General features: G+C 38.2%; 1 protein-coding gene across 11 annotated transcripts in view; it reads right to left on the bottom strand.

The window, feature by feature from the left end:
- Positions 1-19,778, bottom strand: part of EYA1 (EYA transcriptional coactivator and phosphatase 1) — a 288,885-nt gene that overhangs the window by 78,239 nt on the left and 190,868 nt on the right. For all 11 annotated transcript variants that reach the window (XM_085605441.1, XM_085605440.1, XM_085605446.1 and 8 more), the window contains one exon: positions 14,085-14,174. In XM_085605441.1, coding sequence (XP_085461567.1) covers positions 14,085-14,174 — 90 coding nt within the window. The remainder of the gene's footprint in view (positions 1-14,084; positions 14,175-19,778) is intronic.

Genomic DNA, 19,778 nt, shown 5'->3' with positions numbered 1-19,778 from the left:
CCAAAACACTGTGTGAATTAGAGATAATGGAAACATTGAGACTGAGTGTTAGTGATATTGAAGACATTGAATTTCAGGTTGTTTGTTATAAAGACTAACTGCTGCTACTTTCATCCTATTTTCCTATGTCAATAGTTTTGAAGATGTATCCATTGCCTTCCTTTTATTATACTATAAACAGTTAGCTTTATTTTTATATGTGCAAATAAATATGAAATATAAAACCTACAATTTTGGGACTCTTTAAAAAAAACAACTCCTCTATACTACTTTGCAAACAATGTAATCAAGTCTAACTTTAAATAAAACCATACAACATGTCTTTTCAGTTATCTTCCAGTACTTTTTGAAGGCAGTATCAGCATTACTTCTTTTTTTTTTTAAATGCCATTTAACATGCTGATATTTATATTAATTTTCAGAAATATGTACAACAATATCAATCAAAACTATTGCTACACAGATTGATATTGCTTGTGTCAAAACATATTAAGGAGAATCTTTGAATATGAAAGAAAAAAAAGACAATATTATAACAATAAAAACAATAAATATGAACACACTAGCAATATACCATAACTCATTTGCATAATTACTTCTAAAAGGAAATTGACATGTTTAACTCAGAGATAAACTCCCCATATAATATGTAGTGTGTGCCATCTGTAACAATCTTTATATTTTTTATAAATTCTTTTTATTTCCATTTTGTTGTATACAGGTTACAGACAACTTCATTGACTGTTAAAAAGGGCACATAAGAGTTTGTACATGCAATTTAGCATATTATCGTTTCAACTGCAGCCATTATCAACAGTTATTACTGTACTGTTACACCTCACGCTTAAAAAATAATAAAGAAAGGAGGCGTTATGATAAAAAGAACATTTCTCTACATTGTGTACATCATCTGTGGCACTTATCAGCTATTAATGGTACTAGAAGATACATCATATTGCATCACAATGGGGGACATAACTTTTAACGTAGGCGAGTTCAACTGGGATACAGTGTATAGGAGGATCTGCTTTAGGCTGGATGTAGGCAAACTTTGTAGTGAGCTTTAGTATCTAGTCATTATAGGCCTGGGCCCAGGAGGGATTGGCCAGCGTGGGCACGAGGTTTTTTATTTATGTTTGCCTGGTGTCTACACTTTGCGGGCTAGCTGTCGCCAGGTGGTTGTCTCGCGCTTTACTTGGGCGAGTTTCCTCATGCGAGATTTGTGAGGGGGTGGAGTAGTCTGAAAAGGTTGTGCATTTGTCACCTCTTGTTTGAAGGCGTGTAGTAGTGTTGCCCACTGCATAGATATGTGGTGCTTATGGGTGCCCCGGACTTCTTCAAGTCTTAGTGTCTCCTCCTCTGATGCCCCTCATTTACTGACTGCTCGCCTCCAGGCCATCAGCGGGGGTCCCGCTGGGGTCCTCCATCTGTAACAAGCTTTATAATACAAATAAAAATAACCTCTCATCCAAAGAGATGACATCTAAAAATATATGAATAGGACAATGATATCCTGAAAAGTGAATGTAGAACATTGCATTTTTGGACAAATGCTTCTTGCAAAGACTAACTTTCTGGGAGACAAAGTGGATATTGTGAAACAAAAAACACAGGAAGTAAGCATGAAAATTGGTATCATCAAAACAATTGGCTTCTACTACTTCCCTGATCCTCTATGATAGCCACTGGGATAAGAAGTCATTAGATGATATTATCAAGAGAAATCCATTCAGAAGTCTGAGGTATCCTATGTTTTGAGGTTTACATTGATCCAGACTGCAATTAGATTCTGAAAAGTTTCTGAGGCTTTTCCCATAAAATGGTCACAGAGTTTGATTGTTCACCATTCATTTAGTTTATTGCACTAGAAAACAAAGTTCAGGGTATGGTTAAACTATTTACAAGTGCTTGTTGATTGACATTGTTTCCTCATCAGATTAAGTCAGATACAGATGTGCATATGCTAGAAAGTCGCTGATTCTGAGTGGATAATCTCTGCTGTCATAGAAACAATACTTGTGAAGAGATGTTTGAAGGAAAGTGTTTCGATAACGCGATGTAGAATTAATTTATGTTATGGGACTGCATGTGTTAATTGTGAGGGGTGGGAAACTACACATATTATGTAATAGTCAATAGAGTAGGTACCTGGTCCTGCGGCCTGATTTGTTTGGTTCGAGGTTAGCTTGGAAGACAGTACTGCAACAGGGTGAGAGGAATGATGTATTGGCCACATTGCCATGTTTTTTGTTTCATTACCTTTTAGATGATATAAAGGACATGAGTAGATGACTGGCATACCTCAAGCAGAAAACCCAGAAGAATTTGGGCTAATTAGCTTTTCTTGTTAGAAGCAATCACAATGGTTACACTAGTGATGCTTGATATGCAGGTATACATTGCTAATTTCTTTCCAAATCTGCTGATTGATCAGTATAAAAAGAAAACAATTTCCCCTGGTGGGGGATGGTGCACATGTCAGGGCAAAATTGTAATGGTAACGGTGCAGTCTATGCTTTTTAAAATGCTGGTACGAAACTGCAGCAGTGCCTGTGCAATCTATTAACCTGACTCCTTTTCTATAATATTTAAAATAAATAACAATCTTTTGATCCTACCTACCCACTATAAACCCCTCAGGCATTTTCCTGGGGTTTTGTCCTTTAGTAGATGGGAACAGAACACTGAATGTGCATGTATAGCTTTTCAGGAATATGTGCTCCTGCATTTTGCTTTGAGGCAGCAACGTTTTCTTTCACCAAGTGCTTCTTCTAAATGGAGACGTTAGAGAAATATTGGAAACTACTGTATGAACAGCATGCAGATGATTGAATGTCATTAAAAATTGTCTAAATGTTAGCATTCAAATCTGGAAACAACACCTCATTAGAGGAACTAAAAGATGACTCCATCAGTATGCATACACCCACACATGTGTATGTTAATTCTAGGCCAAAAATCCAATAAACATGACCCAGATATACAACATTGTGGAAATCTAAGAAGCACTACCTGGATCAACATATATACTATGTCCAAGGATGGGAGTGTCTAAGGGTGAAGACCTTATCAATAAATTATATCTGGGGAGCAGATTGGAATATATGCTTGGCTCTCACAATTTCGAAAATAGCAGGCCTCTTTCAAGATAAACTCACTTGTCTCTCAAATCCCTTGCTTTAATTTCTTAAGGTAATGAAAAAGATCAGGAATTTCTCTTCATCTGAAAATACATGCCATCACCGGACTAGAGAGTAAATTCTGAGAAGTTACCACATGGCAGTGTTTACGGTCACTGTATTACCTGCCAATGCTTTGCGTGTGGATATAGCAGAAACTAGGTGATGTCACAACAAACCAGAAAGCATTGTCTACAAGTTCAGTGAGAAGATGATGAACCCTTTTGATAGTTCACAGGGGAAGAAACCTGTTATTGTGCGTTCCATGTGGAGAAGGCACCAGCAAATCCCAGCAGAAGCACATGGAAATACTTGTCCTATGAAAATACAGGTTCACCATCTTTAACTGCTGATCCTAAAACCAAATACACCAGTTTGCTCAATCATGCTGGAACAAGTGGCTCCAGTGCTAGCTCATTTAAAGTGTGATGGGTGTAAAAGTGTGATTGGTGGCCTGCGTAGTAAGGCAGGCCACTGCAACCTGTGAGTTAGAATGTTGAGAACGGTCTACACATCCAGTGTAAGAAAGTACTACACAATGTTTCTCAATTATGCCATTGGAAATGTATATAGAACAGTGGACAACTGCATACACTTCTCATCAGAATCACTGAAATAACTACAAGGTCATTGAACAACTAGATGAGCATCAACGGCACTGCATTAGATACACACAGCTAGTTCTCAAATGCTGCAGCAGATTTGGGGCTCTCTTCAGAAAGTTTCCTCAGACTGGGATATGAGATGTCAAGGAGAACTACACTCAAACTGTTGACATCTTCAGTAGTGTACAATGAGCACCACAGCTTCCTCTATTCACATACTTATGTCACATGCCACAAAAATACTGAATTGTATTCACTTCACAGAAGAAAGGCGTAGTTAGGAATCAATTAGGCTAACAATGCAAGTGGTAGTACAAAATGCCTTCACATCTTCAGAGTGAGTCAAAGAAGGGCCTATTTCAGACTCTTCTTTTGTAAGTAATGAAAGCCTTGAACTGGACACAAGCTTTTCCTGACAAACCAGGAGCACCCTTAAATGGCTGTTCAAGAATTTCAAAATACCCCAAAGTCCCATCCTGTACAGTTAGTGTGTGCACATTACTCAATTGTAATGCGACATTTCATTTTTCTAATAGGCAGCTTGGATGGCAACAACAAAGAAAAGGGGGAAAACTGTTGATGATTAATTACTCTAACACATTACAACACCTAGGTGTTGTATAGAAGAGTAACCCCTTCCTCATTGGACCAATTAGACAATGCTCATTGCCAATCATTGGCAGCTGCAGAAAGGCCACACTAGGTCAGTAAGCGTCATCATCATTGGTGCTGTACCTATGGAAGAATGTTTTGAAATGACATATCAAGATGGTACGCAAGAGGATTTGCACAAACTGAAACAAAATACACAAGTCATTTTTAAAGCGCAATGTGAACCCGTATTGAGAAGGTAGAGACACTCAACAGCAATTTGGAACCATCACTCAAGGGACGCAACTCAAAGAAACATGCATTGATGGAGCCAATTGATCTTGGATTGAGAACACTTCTGATTATTTCCAACAGGCATTTGTGTTGTGTCTTGCCGTATGATTGCAAAAAGGACTTATTAGGGAAAGCAGTTTTATCCCTGTTCAGTCATCCAAACTGCATGACTATAAGGTGTCCTGACACGCATTATACTATAATTCGTCAACAAGACTTTCATACTTTAAATATGTTAATAGATTGCTGAGTCAGGACTGACTGCTACAAACGTTGTACAAACATACTGCACACAACAACAGTGACATTCGATACCCTTAGGAACAGAGCAGACTTCTTAACTCCAACCATTATGACAATTTTGCCTTGAAATAGGTTACAGCATACATGCTAGAGTGAAAATTGTGTCAGTTGATCTGAGATTCCAGAACAGATGGCACAAATAAAAGAACACGATAAAAAGAACGTATATATTTAGTGCTTACTTCATGAGCTAAATAATTACAAACTGGATAGTATATACCACAATAGAGTGCTTGTCTCCATTCATTTCAAACAAGGTTATCACTGCAAACAGGATGCCAGTATCCACATTGCCCAAAAATCCCCAATCAAATACTGTCATGAGAGTTTCCGATATAGGTTTGTAGGCAAGACCACACCACATGAAGCACTCCCTTGCCTCCCTTCAGATTGGCCCATATGTAAGTGCCATTGTTATGGTATAATGGAGATGACTCCTATATATACAGCACCTTTGATGCTGGGGAATCCAGATTGCCTTGTATATAAAGCATCACTTCCATGCCAGAATAGACATTGCTTTGACTTTTGTAATGCACTACTTCATGCAAGCATGCATATCACCACAGTTTGTACAGCCACAGTCTACACTATCCGGGAACACAGAGCACCACAATCATGACAGGGACTAAATGTCCCCAATATCTAAAGTATTTTTTATTATAAAACACCACTGCCTCTTCTCTCCTCATCCTCCTTTACCAGGCCTGGGCAACAATGGTATTGCAGGCTTTGGCTTTGACATGTAGCATCCATCTCCTGCAACCATACCTAGAGCTAGCTGTTCACTACAGTTATAGATGGCAGACCGCGCTTCATTCTTCCTGTACAAAGTTTACATTTTTACTGGAGTGGGGAGACCAAGCAAGCCTTGTGCTCCAGGTCACACGGTTGGGCGGGGCACTGGCAGGAAGATGCAGCTAGTCAGAGTCTAAGGATTGCTCTTATTATGAGCCATGGCAGACATTCCAGCCTTAAAGGTACCCCGCTAACTTGGAGAGCTTGAGAAACGCGAGAATGTCTAAATGACCACTCCCGTCCAGACAAATCCTTACCACTGTGAACTTCAAGCGAAAAGCTAAAAACTGTTAGCAGACCCAGTTGGTTTGGAAATGCAAATTGTTATTTTAACACGCTCAATTTTTTTATGAACTGACTGATTGATTATATGACTGGTTAAATTGCTAAACGAATCCCCTTTTAAATTAGGCTTGATTTTTGACACCTGAATTTGTAAATGTAGCTATAGCATTAATACTGAAAACATTCTCTCTGTCCAATAGTTGAGCATTCTCAACATAGTTTCGATTAACTCTTGAAAGAACAGCAATAACTTTAAAATCGAAAACGTAACATGAAGTTCATAAAAAAGCAAAACAATGCAGCATGCGGGATGTTTTTCACAGTTTTTAAGTTAAGCAACTTAGAAAAACAGGAACCCGATTAGATTTATTTGCAACAGTTTGCAGATTTTATCGTTTAATGGGCAAAGCTGTTTGTTAACTGAAGCAAACCACTTTGAAAAAAACAACACGACAACTTTCCGTGGTTGTTCCTTGCACATCTCTGACAAATGAGTAAATGAAAATTATCGTCAAATTTATCAAAAGCGTTTTTCTATAATTCCATATATGATGCGCAAGTAATATCTAATGAAAATAAAAAATAACTATAAGTGCACAAATGTAAATGAATGATTACATTTCTTACATTGAAGGAGCCAATACATTTTGTAAAACATTTTAATTTGTAGCAAATGCATATAGGCGTTTATGTGATGTGTATAGTTTTAAAGTACTCAACAAAATTTTTAAATATAAAAATAAATAACAAATATGTTACAAAACTTTCCTTGCTAAGAAATGGCTGGAACTTTCCATCTTTAAGCTGATATTTTGTCTGTATGGTTTCTTTGCACATGAAAAGAAAGGAAAATATAGGACAGATGTTGAGCTAACCACATTTAAAGCCTGTCATACGTTGGCATTTTCTCATGATTTTGGCTCATCTGTTAAATAAGGTGCATTTCGCTTGATTTTCAAAATGGAAACATCAGGAAATATTTAAAGGCCAATTGCTACCAATTAACTTTGATCAGCAAAAGTTGTATTCGAATCTTTCAGAATCCATCGCCTGTCTGAAATAACACATATTTGCAAAACCCAAGAAAACAGCATGGTGATGATTAATGCCTGTTGGCAGCCCTACCACAAGCTTGCTTAGCAGTCAGATTTAAAATAAACAGCGGTCTATATTTCAGTGGGTGTCATATGTGACTTCTATTTTTATTCATGCAAAATATGAAAGCAAGTGACTGTATAACTAGCGGTAAGTCAATCAAGTGTTATACCAATCACTTAGAATAAATAGCCCACGAGAATACACTAACCAGTCGCCATTAGAAGATCTCCAAACAGTCTTTACGTTTGACTGTGAGTAGCACAGCATTTGACAAATAGGTATCCAGTTCAAACAGGACACAAATTAGTACTAATCACACAATTTAACATCTGGCAACTTGTTCAGTAGCCCATATAAAAAGAGTTGGTGATTGTGTGCTGTGTGTCCACTGTACACACCGGCTCATAAACCAATTGGACTAAAAATGGTACTTTTACTGAAAGTCTCAAAACAGAGGCCAAAGACCGAATGATCATCGGCTCTAAAGCAATTATTTTTTCTCTTAATCATACTCTAGGCCCACAGAGTTTTGATTTATCTTATACTACTGTGAATAAGTTGGGTTTCTAGAGCCCCTTTCACAACACCTAAATTAATTCAAATGAATCATGAAGTGATTTGTGGAAAATGTACACTCTACAAATATAATTATCCACTTTAAACAGTAAGGTATGTGCAGACACAATTATTATGCGTCAACGTAACCAAGGATAAAAATATCTCCTGCAGCTTTCAAAATATTTTACCCCGTTTCTTTTTTTACTTCTGCATGCAGCAGAAAAAAGAAGTATATTCACAGTGATAAAAAAGATATTCATATGTATTCTCTTTCTTTTCATCAAAACATGTTCTACCCCTATAAGCACAATTATTATAGGAAAAAAATATCAAATCCAATTCCTGTCAAAAATAATTTACATTTATACATTTAATAAGGACACATAAATAATTATTTTCTTACACATATTTTCCAATATTTTTGGATTTTCTGAAAATTCTCTCTGCTGACTCGTTTGTGCTAAATACGTGTTTTGAAAACCAGTAAAGGAAGTGTTGTATGGGATTTAGTTTAATGTTCTATGCCTTCTTTGGAAAAGTGTCATTTTTACATTCTACACTTTTTCGTAATTATGAATTCAATACCTCTTGATCTATTTTGGTGTTGAATCTTAAGTACCCTACTGTACCATTGTGACCAGGTTTTTAGATACCTACAGAGAAGTGTTATTGACTGCACAGGTCTCAACACAAAACCAAGAGTAATATTTTACCTGCCCTTTCATGTACTGCTCTAGAAGAGTTCAAGGAGGTCAACAGAATTGGACCTCTGTTTACAATTATTCTATTCTGAGGCAGCATGGTGGAGCTGTCTAAGGAGAATAATAATACATGTCCTGGTTTCCTAGTTCTCACGAATATGAACAGTTTAGTACCTGCACTGTAGGAAAATTGTTGAGGGGTGGAATTGTATAACTGCGCTACAAACGTTCCCAACAGTAAATTGGCAAGTGACCATATACACCATCTCCTGTTCCTACCCATATGCAGAAGATGGCCTTGTGCTAGTCTTCTAAGAAACTCCCTGTTTACAGCACATAGACGTACTTGTAGAACTATTTCACCACTTGAGACAGCAAGTAACATAAAGTCACAAGAAAAATGGAGGTGGTCGCTTCAAATGTTTAAAGAACCATCACTGTGGTACCAAGAAAGACATAATGAAACATAGTACACTAATGGCCACAAGTACAGACCACCGATTTGGCAATGCATACACCGTAAGTATCTACTGACAGTCCTAAAGGCACCAAATCAGTAGCATGTTTAGTATTTCTCCAATGAACAGAAATAAACATTCATAGAATGTACACCTGAAAGGGTGAGTTATTTCAATTGTCCTCTATTACACTGACAACGTGACTCATTTTGGCACCTTAAAGCCATCAAACAGTACCTGTGGTCTACGTGTCATCCATGCCAATAGACAATGAATACCAGCAAATCAAACAGGATCTCAACAAAAACTCTGAACATAAAACCTTTAACTTAATATAATATCTTAATTACAACAAAATCAGAGTGGGGTTTGCTATACATTAACTTGTCCAGTTACTCTATCCGTGTATGTGCAGAAGACCGTTTGATTTTCTAGGAACAGGCGCACAGCCCCCTTTTGTGCCATGTGCAGGGCTGCAGAGCGGTATCATGGAATGAACACAAGCTTTTTATATGTAAGGATATTACTATGATTCCAGCAATAAGGCAAACAACCTTTAGTGGCACTGCTATAATTGTTACTGACAATATATATTAATTTATAACATCTTGTGCTGATTGACTAACTCCAACATGTGGCATTTTAATCAGTCAACAGCGCATCATTGCAACTACAACATGTATCGCCTGGAGGCTTTGTAAGGGTGTCTTGTATGGTTGTGTTAGTAGTATGAGACTGTTTATTTGTAGTATCAGCATTACCATTCAAGACAGCATGACATGTGTTGCAGCATTTTACACCTCGAGGAAAGGTGAAAAGATACAGCATATCAACAACACCAAGCCTCCTTCATCTCTTACGCACCCACCCCTACCCGTAGAATTCCACAGTGGTTAGCCTTTACAACCCTATCACTCTCAGATCTCATTGAAATACTTAAATCCCTCACAACAACTTCTTACAAAGATGATGTCTTAGGCCCATCTGTCATCAAAGCTCTCTCTGGGGGCACTTTCTCACCCCTACTCACCATTGTCAGTGACTCTCTATCTCAAGAAACCTTTCCAGAAGCTCTCATGACAGGCCAGATTGTACCACTCCTAAAGATGCCTACACTAGACCCTGACAGCATTGCAAACTACCGGCCCTTCACTCACATACCATTCATCAGCAAGATTATTAAAAAGTAATTCTGTGTTCATCTCCAAGATCGTATCAATGGGTTCCATTCTTCCATCTTCAACATTTACATTGAGCTGCTTATTGGTCTACTCATAGACAACAGCATTAAGATTCACCAATATGCCATTTATGCACAACTGTACTTGAAAGGCTCTTTTCCTTAGACATCGAATCCTCCAAACACTGGCTGTACATTATCCAGACCTTGATCCGGTGTTTTGCCAGAAACAGCACACAAGAAACCATAATAACATGAACCTTGACAGCTGCAAACACCAATATTCACTAAATTCCAAGTCACTTGGTTTCACCATGGTTACCAGCCTCACCCTCAAGAAACACATTGCCAAAAAACAAAGAAAGCGTGGTACCAGCTCTCACGTCTAAAGAAACATAAAACATTTAATCAAGAAAGTGGCTTCAGAATGACTGTTCATGGCCCCGTGCTCTTCTTGTGACTCCTACCCTCATCCCGAGCTCACTCCTCAGCTCAAGTCCCATGTTCTTTTAACTCATCTTGGAAACCTTGCTGCATGAAAATAATCAGCTGACTTATGTTTGCCAAAATCACTGTCTGCAGGGATTGGCAGCTCTTCATCTTCCACAAGCAACTCCTGTTTTTTAGTGCTATTGATTATTCCAAAACCCTTTTCTAGCATGCCACAGTATTCTCCAGTGCGTTCTTCCTTTCCCAATGACTCAACTCTGCTTTTCCTGTCTATTTCCTTATCTTCTTGGTGTTCGAACTGACATCCGTGGTGTAGTATTCCCCTGCTAACCAGTGGTAAAGTAATTGTGCTCTCTTTCTAAAAACATTTAATCTAAATATAGATAGTAGTAAATGGTACTACATGTACCCAGAGCCTGTAAATTAAATGCCACCAGTCAACGGCAGCCTCTTTTGTGCCACCCACTAAAGCAACACTGCTAAATATGTCTCAGGCTTTGCTTAATTTGAGCCTGTGGGGGCCACAAGGTACGCATTTTTGGGATCAGCACTTATTTTTTCACATCAAACATTCACCAAAAGCAACATAGGGAAAAAGGAACATAATAGAAAGGCGGAGGAAGAGAAAGGCTGAAAACCTGTTAAAAAGGGAGAAACCAGAAGCCAATTAGAGAGAGATAAGAGGACAGGGAGTGTCTGGTAGTGTTATCAGGTTGATTTAAAACGGCGCAGCCATGGTATTCGGTGCACGGCATTTGTTAATTGTACTAGCATGAGCTTCTGGGCAGACCTTTGGGCACTGGCACTCATTCTTTTACAAACTAAGCACTGGTTTCCGTCCTGCCTTTTTTAGCATGTTTGGCTGCTTTAAACCGCCATTTTGACATTACAAAATAAACCTTTTGCCAGGCCTAAACCTTTCTTTTTGCTACTTATAAGTCATCCCTACAGTAGGCTCTAATCCTCATAAGAAAAGGTGCATGGTATTTAAAAAGTAGGGCACATGTTCCAGAGTTTTACATGTCTTGGCACGGAAAAACTCCAAAAGTCCTTTTTCACAGCTATAAGTCTCTCTCTCCCATAGGCTAACACTGGGTTAGCTCATTACACTTAATAAGTGATAACTTTAGTTTGGGATCAGATAAAGAAATGCTTCTTTCCACACAATTGAGTTGTAATTTGAAATCCCCTTTAATAGTAAAGTCACATTTTAAGTTACTATTCTGAAATGCCACCTTTAGAAACTTGGCAATTTTCTTTCCAAACCAACTGTGTCTTTGTGCCAGTGGCCTGGTGCACACAACCGTGAATTGGGCTGTGTATTCTTTCCAGACATAGGAATCAAAGAGGTGTAGGTGTGAGGGGAGTGGGTCTTGTTGACAGCACAACTGAGGAGGAGCTGGATCCTGCCCTCATTGCACTTCAAAGAACCCTGCCTGAAGCCCATAATAAGAAGCTCTTTGTGCTTTTCAGCAGTAAGTTCACCTAAAAGTTTAAAAACTAATTTCTGAAGTTGTACTGTTTGAATTTTTGTTTGGTGTTTTGACATCATTTAATTTATTTTAAAAACTCTGTTTTTCTGAATTGGTTTGGGATTTTTCTTTGGGTTTTTCACTTTATTATTGTTTGTGTGCAGCATAAATAATTTATGTTATGTTATGTTATGTTACAGAAATTTATAAAGCGCACGTATACCCGGAGGTGTCTTGGCGCCTCATTGCCTCTAAGTTAAGCCTGACTGCTTTTGTACCAAACTAACAGAGGGTTAAGCACAGGTTTATTTAGTGACTTTTGTGTTTTACTCTGATGAGGGTTGTGTTCAGTGACGGCCCGTGTAGGGTGTTTTACCGGGGCGGTGACGTGGTGCACAGGAGGGGCAGGGACGAATTTCGTTGCGCGCGCTGCATCGCCAAATGCGATGCAGCGCGCGCAACGAAATTCGTTTTATTAATTTTTTTCGTAACTTACCTGAAATCGGCCGTTTGCCGCATTTTGCAATCCCCCACCCTGCCCCTCCTCTGCGCCACGTCACCGCCCCGGTCAAACGCCCTACACGGGCCGTCACTGGTTGTGTTTAGTATTTCAGTGGGGCTTCCTCACCCCTCAAACAATAACACAATTTCTTACACTTCATATTTATTTATAAGGAAAAATATACTAGTGTGGTCCTCACAGAGTCCCTCCACCATCTGACTTTTCATTAGAGCAACGAAATTCCTCTTTTTTGTTTTTGTATTAATCATTTTATTTTAATAAACAAACAATATAATTTAAAGCATTCAGATTATATTTTTACACATATAGTAAATGGCAGGACGTTCTGCTATAAGGAGTAATAAAAAGCAAAACAATGTAAACCAAAATATAAAATGTATATTTTCTTATAAAACGCAAAATCACGGAAAAAGACGCACACTCTGGGGTGCACAATACAGCTATTGCAAACATAAAACTGATGATAATCAAATGAGAAGCAATGCATTAAACCACCAATGATCTAAGCTACTTTAAACACTAAGCACATACATTTCTCTCAGATTGTTATTTGCTTTTCTCCTTTGTCATTATGTATGACTCAATTGCTATTTGCACAGCGCTCTGAAACTCGGACGGATCATGTTCGTGCTATATAAAAGTCTGAAATAAATATATCTCAAAAAGAGATCCTATTAATTGGTACATCTGCGAGCATTCTATTAACAAGTTTGCTTTAGTAACAAAGTACAGCACCTTTCAACAAACTTCGTAATTAAACTGTAAGTGTTATTGCTTAAATTCTCCCTTTAATTGCATGTCTGCCCATTTCCTTTAACAAATCATCATATGTAAATCAATCCTTTTAAAAAACACCAGCGTTTTCTCCAAGAACCCTGTTGCATCAAAGATTCACCTCACTGTATTATCATAGTGCCTGCCCTCAGCAAGAGTTTCTCTTCCTCTCAGTTCACATGCAGAAAGACAGGTGCAGGGCCTACGTTTCTCATATATAAGTAGGTAAAACTTAAACTCGAAAAATGGCTTGTTACTGTCTAATGCCACTTTTGCTCTATACATGCTAACCTCCTGTCCATGAAGTGGACCACAACATGCACAGTAACATCCTGTGAGGCCAGATCTATTCCAAAACTATATTGCAGGATGCTTCAGCTCGTGTCCTCCACTCATAAAGTCCCAGAGTCCAATGCAATCAGTTACTGAGAAGGACATATGCAAAATTCATGAGCACGCTCAGGTGTTCACGTTCTCAGGTGATAAGTCCCCACTGCGGGGTGGAAAAGAAAAAATAGTGTTCCATACTACTCACAGTGTAGACAAACCATCATTCAATATTTAATGCTCTGTGCAGGGTATCAAACTTCAGTGTTTGTTGCTGACACTGATATGCACTTTACCACATTTACAAAAGTTGTATGCAGACATCTTTCACTACTGGCATTTAAAAGACTCTCCAGTGCACTCATCTGTCTCCAATGCAGTAATTTAGAAGTAGTTACAAACTGTGCAGTTCATGTTCATCTCACTGCCATATTTACCAGCTTAAATTATGGAAGTTCAGCAGGTCAATCAAAGCAAGTTTTACTTACTTCTAAGTCATTAAAAAACAGATGCGTGTCAGCCAAATTGAATATCATCTCTTCCATTCGAAGGCCAAGCGAAACAGAAGAAGGGGGGTCCTTAAGAAAGAAATTAGAGATTTCAATAAGTGGATTTATTGGCAGTATTTGATCTATAAGTGGAAACAATTGTGAAGCACTGTAATTTTTTCATTCATGCATATATGATAATGAATTAAGAAACAGGGCTAAAGGTTGTTATAGACTAATGTTGTCTCAAGCATCTTGAATTTAAGTTTTACTTTCCTATCAATTTCATTTAAGTGACAACGTTACTGAAACATCAGAGACATTCCAAAAAAGCCCAAAGTCCCTATAGTACAACCTCATCGAAATCTTGGAGCACTCATAAGAAATATCATGAATACCACATTTATGTCCCAACAAAACCAGTTCTGTTAGAAGTGTTGTATCTGTAACATGTATGCTGCACAATATTCTCTGCTGTAGGCGCAGAGCTATCCTACTAATTAGACTGTAGCATATATGCCTTAATTTACAAAGTAGCTAGAAGATTATATAGGTGTTTGTAGCTGAGCAGAAGCTTGGGGTTGAACCTCATGAAACATTTCTAAGATGTTATGATGGTGTTATAGCTTAATGCATTCTGGAAAGTGTAATACTTGAGGGGAGGAATTAGCAGTGTTCCTCACCTTAAGGGCAGTACAAGTATTCAAAGAAGAGAAAGGGGAATGTTAATGCTTCAGGGTGATGGTTATTGATAGTTGATTTTAAGTTTGTGGACGGCTGAGAGAGCTTAAGGGTGATTATTGAGTGGTAGAATTGTGAAATGCTGGTCAGAAATCTTACTGCCAAACAGAGAGAAAATATATGCCATGCTCTCATGGAGGATGCTGTACAAGAAATAATGAATAAATAATGTAACAAGATAATGGTTGGGAGAAATTGAATGACTAGCTTCCTGGTCTTGGCTTAGGATACGTTACAAAATAATATGAGGAACAACATATAATATTATATGAATTAGATCAAATGAACCACACAATAAATGTGATAGCACTAACATTAACAAAAGCAACTTAATGACTGTCTATGACCAATAACTGTATATGCTATGAAGTTGGAATTTCATTCAGGATGTAAATCAGACCTCTGTAACAGAAGAACTCATAGATTTTCCTCTGTGTGCATTGAGAGCTGCAGAACAGTTATGAGACGTGTTTTTAAATATTATAAAATGAATGTGGTTGTGTAATTTATGTGTATTTGTTTTTTTGTTTTCAGCCTTGAGGAAGTCCTGATGGGACTAAATGCATTGACTATCAATTAAATTATTAAATACATTTGTGATACCTTGGAATAATAGGAATTTTGAGACTGACATCTCAGCTTGACACTTTTGTAAGGACGAACTCACATTATTTAACGAATGAACTTGAATTGTGATAAACATGTTTTACTGAGTACACTCTACTATTGAATTCTCATGGAGGATGCCTCTGGAGCCCCTTCCCTAGGCGACTTCTAAAGCCTCCCTCTACATCCAAATAGGTATCGGGAACTACCGGCAGGTGACACTCTGAAACGCCATCCAAATGGTGATTTTTTTCTGGACTTTATTTTTCCAGCTTCAGCTAGCAAGCTAGCAATGTAATCCTGAAATGGATTGCACTGCAGTCAGAGGAAGTTGATGGGACTGATTTGCATAGGGTATGCATCCTTGTTAAAGATCCATGCAAAACATGCACGTCTTTTGGTGCTACACACTAAACAGTGGTGGTTTTAAATCTACACTTTCATAAAATTACATCTATTTGAGATTTACAAATACCAAAATACTTTGCAACAAAATGGATTACACTTTTTTTTCCAGTTATGGAAGGTTCAATGCACCTTAAATATTTTTCATTAAATACCTAGCACTGCACCCCCTGAAAATATTATGGAGCTAAAAAAGTTTATCAATGTCGTGATTGGCACTTACTAAGAATTGTGCCACTAAGTGTAGCTGCACAAAATCGTGGAAAATACAAGTTTTGTGGGTGTTCACCAGCTTCCCAGTTGCCATCCATGGACTCTCCTGTGGCACCTCCATGTTCCCTTATCTCATCCAACTATGGAAAGCCTATCATGGTTAATAGTTCCAGTTATGAGTGTGTCAACAAAACTAGATTCTACAAATCAAAGTCTGTCATTTGTGCTTGCAGATGACACTTTTGTGCATCTAAATAGACCTTAGATGTGTAGCACATTTTATGAAAATGTTTTGCAATGGGCACAGTGCATTTTATTGGGAAATTATCATTTGTTCTCCTTTGTGAATCATGCTTTCTTTGTTATTCTTTAAAATTATATTTATGCATTTCTACAGCTTTGTCACCTGCAAGCATCCTGGGGTTAGAACTGCGAAACGACAAACAAAACAAAGGGGGTGAGGGGTAATACATCAGATGAAAAAAACTAAGTCCAGCAACAAATGAAGTTAAACCTTCCTAAAAAGAATGAGTGTTTTCAATTTCCTACCAGAGGTATGGTGGGGAAAGGTCTGATGAAGGGCATTCCTAAGTTTGGGTTTTAAGATCTTGAAGGACTGGGCCTTGAGGAAGTGAAGGTTTAAAAGCAGCAAAAAGGACTCTGCTCCAAGAGATGCTGATAGGCACAGTGGACCAGGCAGCTGACCTTAAAGTAGATACACTGTTTCACCAGCAGCCAGTGCACGGCTCTATGGGATTAGAATGCATGATCAAATTTGTGAAGATCTGCTGTTAGGCACACCATCAGAATGGTGGAGCTAATCATCAATGCCTACTTGTCCCAGTGGAGAAAAGGTAAGATTTTCTTCTGAGTTTTTAGAATTGAAAAGGATGTCCTAGTGTTTGGGAATTTGGTATTGAAAAAAGGCACTGGTCACACCAAACTCTAATATATTTTGCTGTCTACTGCGAGACAGGGAGGATACAGAAAGAGTAGGGCCAATGGTGCAACAATGCATTGCTCACCTATTAAAAACACCAACTAGATCGATTTATCAGCAAATGGGAGACTGCATCAGTGTTATGTGGCAATATACAAAATAATAACAACTGCAAAACACCAATGGGTTAGATATTTCACTTCACCTTCAATGCTTATATTGTACAGACAGGAGAGGTAATAAAGATTGTAATATAGTATAGATAGTCAATGTCTGGATATTTGTTTCTTAAAATTGTTTAAATATATAAAGAATTGGTTGTAAGCCACATAGGAAGTTAACCAATAATGTGTGCGACTTTGGGTAGCCACACGCGTAAAGCTAGCCAAAAAAGAAAAAAAGAGGAGGAAAAATTATAATACTGAGTTTACCTACAGCAATTCAAAAGACTTAGATGAGTTTACAAAGACATCAGGGGCTTAGCTATGTTTAGTTCACCAGCTGCAGTGGCATCAAGTCCCTGTGATGTGAGGGTCTCCCTGCACCTCGATTATGGCTGACTTTTACTGTCCATAGAGGCTAGGAGATCCCATTTACCTTCAATGAATGAATGAATCAAAGATATTTGTAGAGTGTGCAGCTACCTCATCTGAGGCGTCCCATCCTCAAAGCACGACAGATCTGCATTAGGGCATGTGACAGCCTTTCTACAACACTGGCATATATAGGTTTTTAACAGCCCACCGAGTGACTCCCTATTTGCTTTTAACTTCCTTGTGGTGAGGGTTTTCATTGTGGGAAATCTTAGATCTAGGGTTCTGGTTTCTGATCTTTAGATCAGAACAATTTCACAGTTATTTTTTTATTTGCAAAATTATTTTCTATTCGAAGACGTTACAGTCCCAAAATAAAGGAGTGCATCATGCACATTCCTGCATTAATTGCACAGATTCATGCCTAGTTGCTTTAAGTATATGATTAGGAGTGCAAATGAGTGTGGGGTATTTATTCTACAAATGTGTGAAAACCCACAAAAACAGGAAATGGCACTGCTCACTGCCTAGGGTTTCCACTGTAGCAACTACCTATTCCCTTCCAAGTACCACTCAGGACTGTAGAAAAATAAGCACATCTTGTGGATTTACTGCTGTTGTAGCTGGCATCCTTACAGCAAAAAATAATTTGATCTTGACTTTCTATAACAGTATTTACGCTGGTAAGGTACTTTTAGCATAGAAAAGATTTTCTGACCCTATCCTGAAAGCTGAGTGAAGAACTGCTTCACTGCCACAGACATTGTCTGAGCACTATTCTCAGATTGGCATGCCTAGATGTTTCTTCTTACTAAGTGGATAGAATGAGAGCAATGTATTACACACCGCATTATAAAAATAAAAATAAAGAATTAAAAGTATAAAAAGAAAATCAAAATATGGCTTTTTAATTTGAAGAGCTGTGAATTAATCTCTATGCTGTGTTCAAATGCCTGATACGAATTATGCATTTTTTTACACTTAATCCAGAACTGTCACACTGAAGGGCTTTTCATACTGCTAATTTGCACAGAATGAGTATAGTGAGCATGAAACATGTATCCTCTTGAGTCTGACTGCAAAATCCCACATACGTTACAGGAATTGTAGTTCAAAAACCGAGTGTCTCATGAAATGTATGTGAGACTCAAGTGTTTGCATGAGTGGTACATGAAATCTACAATTTTATGCGCAGTTCCTAGGGAAATATGTGTATAAATATTGTGAGAGGGAGATTGCGTAAAGTGTGCATTTCAGTGGAGATTTTGTGCATGAGTGTGTTTGAGAGGTGACTGCGTGAGAAGTGTGTTTATGTTTGTAAATGTGCATGTAGTACGACAGATGCTCATCCCACATATGCAAAACAGCTATGTGTTCCTATTATTTAATTTGTATGGTTCTGACGGTTTATCATTTGAGGAAATATCAAATGTTATTAGCCACATTGGCATTGTCTCTGTATCTTACAATACAGATGCATAGTGACACCTCGCACACAGCCACTTTATGGCGGCGTTTAATCAAGATTAGAAGGCGACCCCTGACGCTGAACTGTTTCGACTCCTTTGAAAGACATGTTTTCAACGAGGTTGTTATGAAATTCACTAAGAATTAAAGTCCCCTGAAGAAGGGCTCAGCCCGAAATGCATTGGGCAAAATAAACGTGGAATTATATAAACACTATGAATGCAATAGTATGAAATTAAACAAACTCAATAAAAAATAAAATATCGCTAAGATCTGCATGAACCTTCATTGAAACTTTATTGACAATTACCTAAGGAGTGCACATTTGGGGACGTTACTCCTACGGGAAATAACGCGTGTTTTCTACCTTGCGTGCAGTGTCATGAGTAGCAACAAAACTTCGACCATCTTGCAGGGATAGAAGGAGTTGGACAACAGAGTGTACATTCCAGAGAAGAGTGTCTACCTATCTAGTAAAAGTGGAGTGCCTGCTCTGAACAACAAAACCAGAGACCTAACATACCACCTCCCCATCGCAGTCACAATATAGCACACAAAACTCACAATGCAGCCCCCAGCACTGGGGAAAGCACAGTTTACCCTCCCAGCCACCAGCTTCTTGTCACCACAACCCACTGACCAAAAGGTGGATTTCAACAATGCAAATGGATATGACAAGGCCACCGGTGACCTCACTCGAATCAGAATATGTTCACAATAGAAATACAACAACCTAGATATGAACTGAACATAGAGGATCTACGATTTAGTAGTAAAAACACACTTTCC

Source organism: Triturus cristatus, chromosome 5_1, assembly GCF_964204655.1.
Source record: "Triturus cristatus chromosome 5_1, aTriCri1.1, whole genome shotgun sequence".
NCBI classification, from domain to species: Eukaryota; Metazoa; Chordata; class Amphibia; order Caudata; family Salamandridae; genus Triturus; species Triturus cristatus.
The sequence above is the reverse complement of the archived record's forward strand: the minus strand, read 5'-3'. Positions and strand labels throughout refer to the sequence as shown.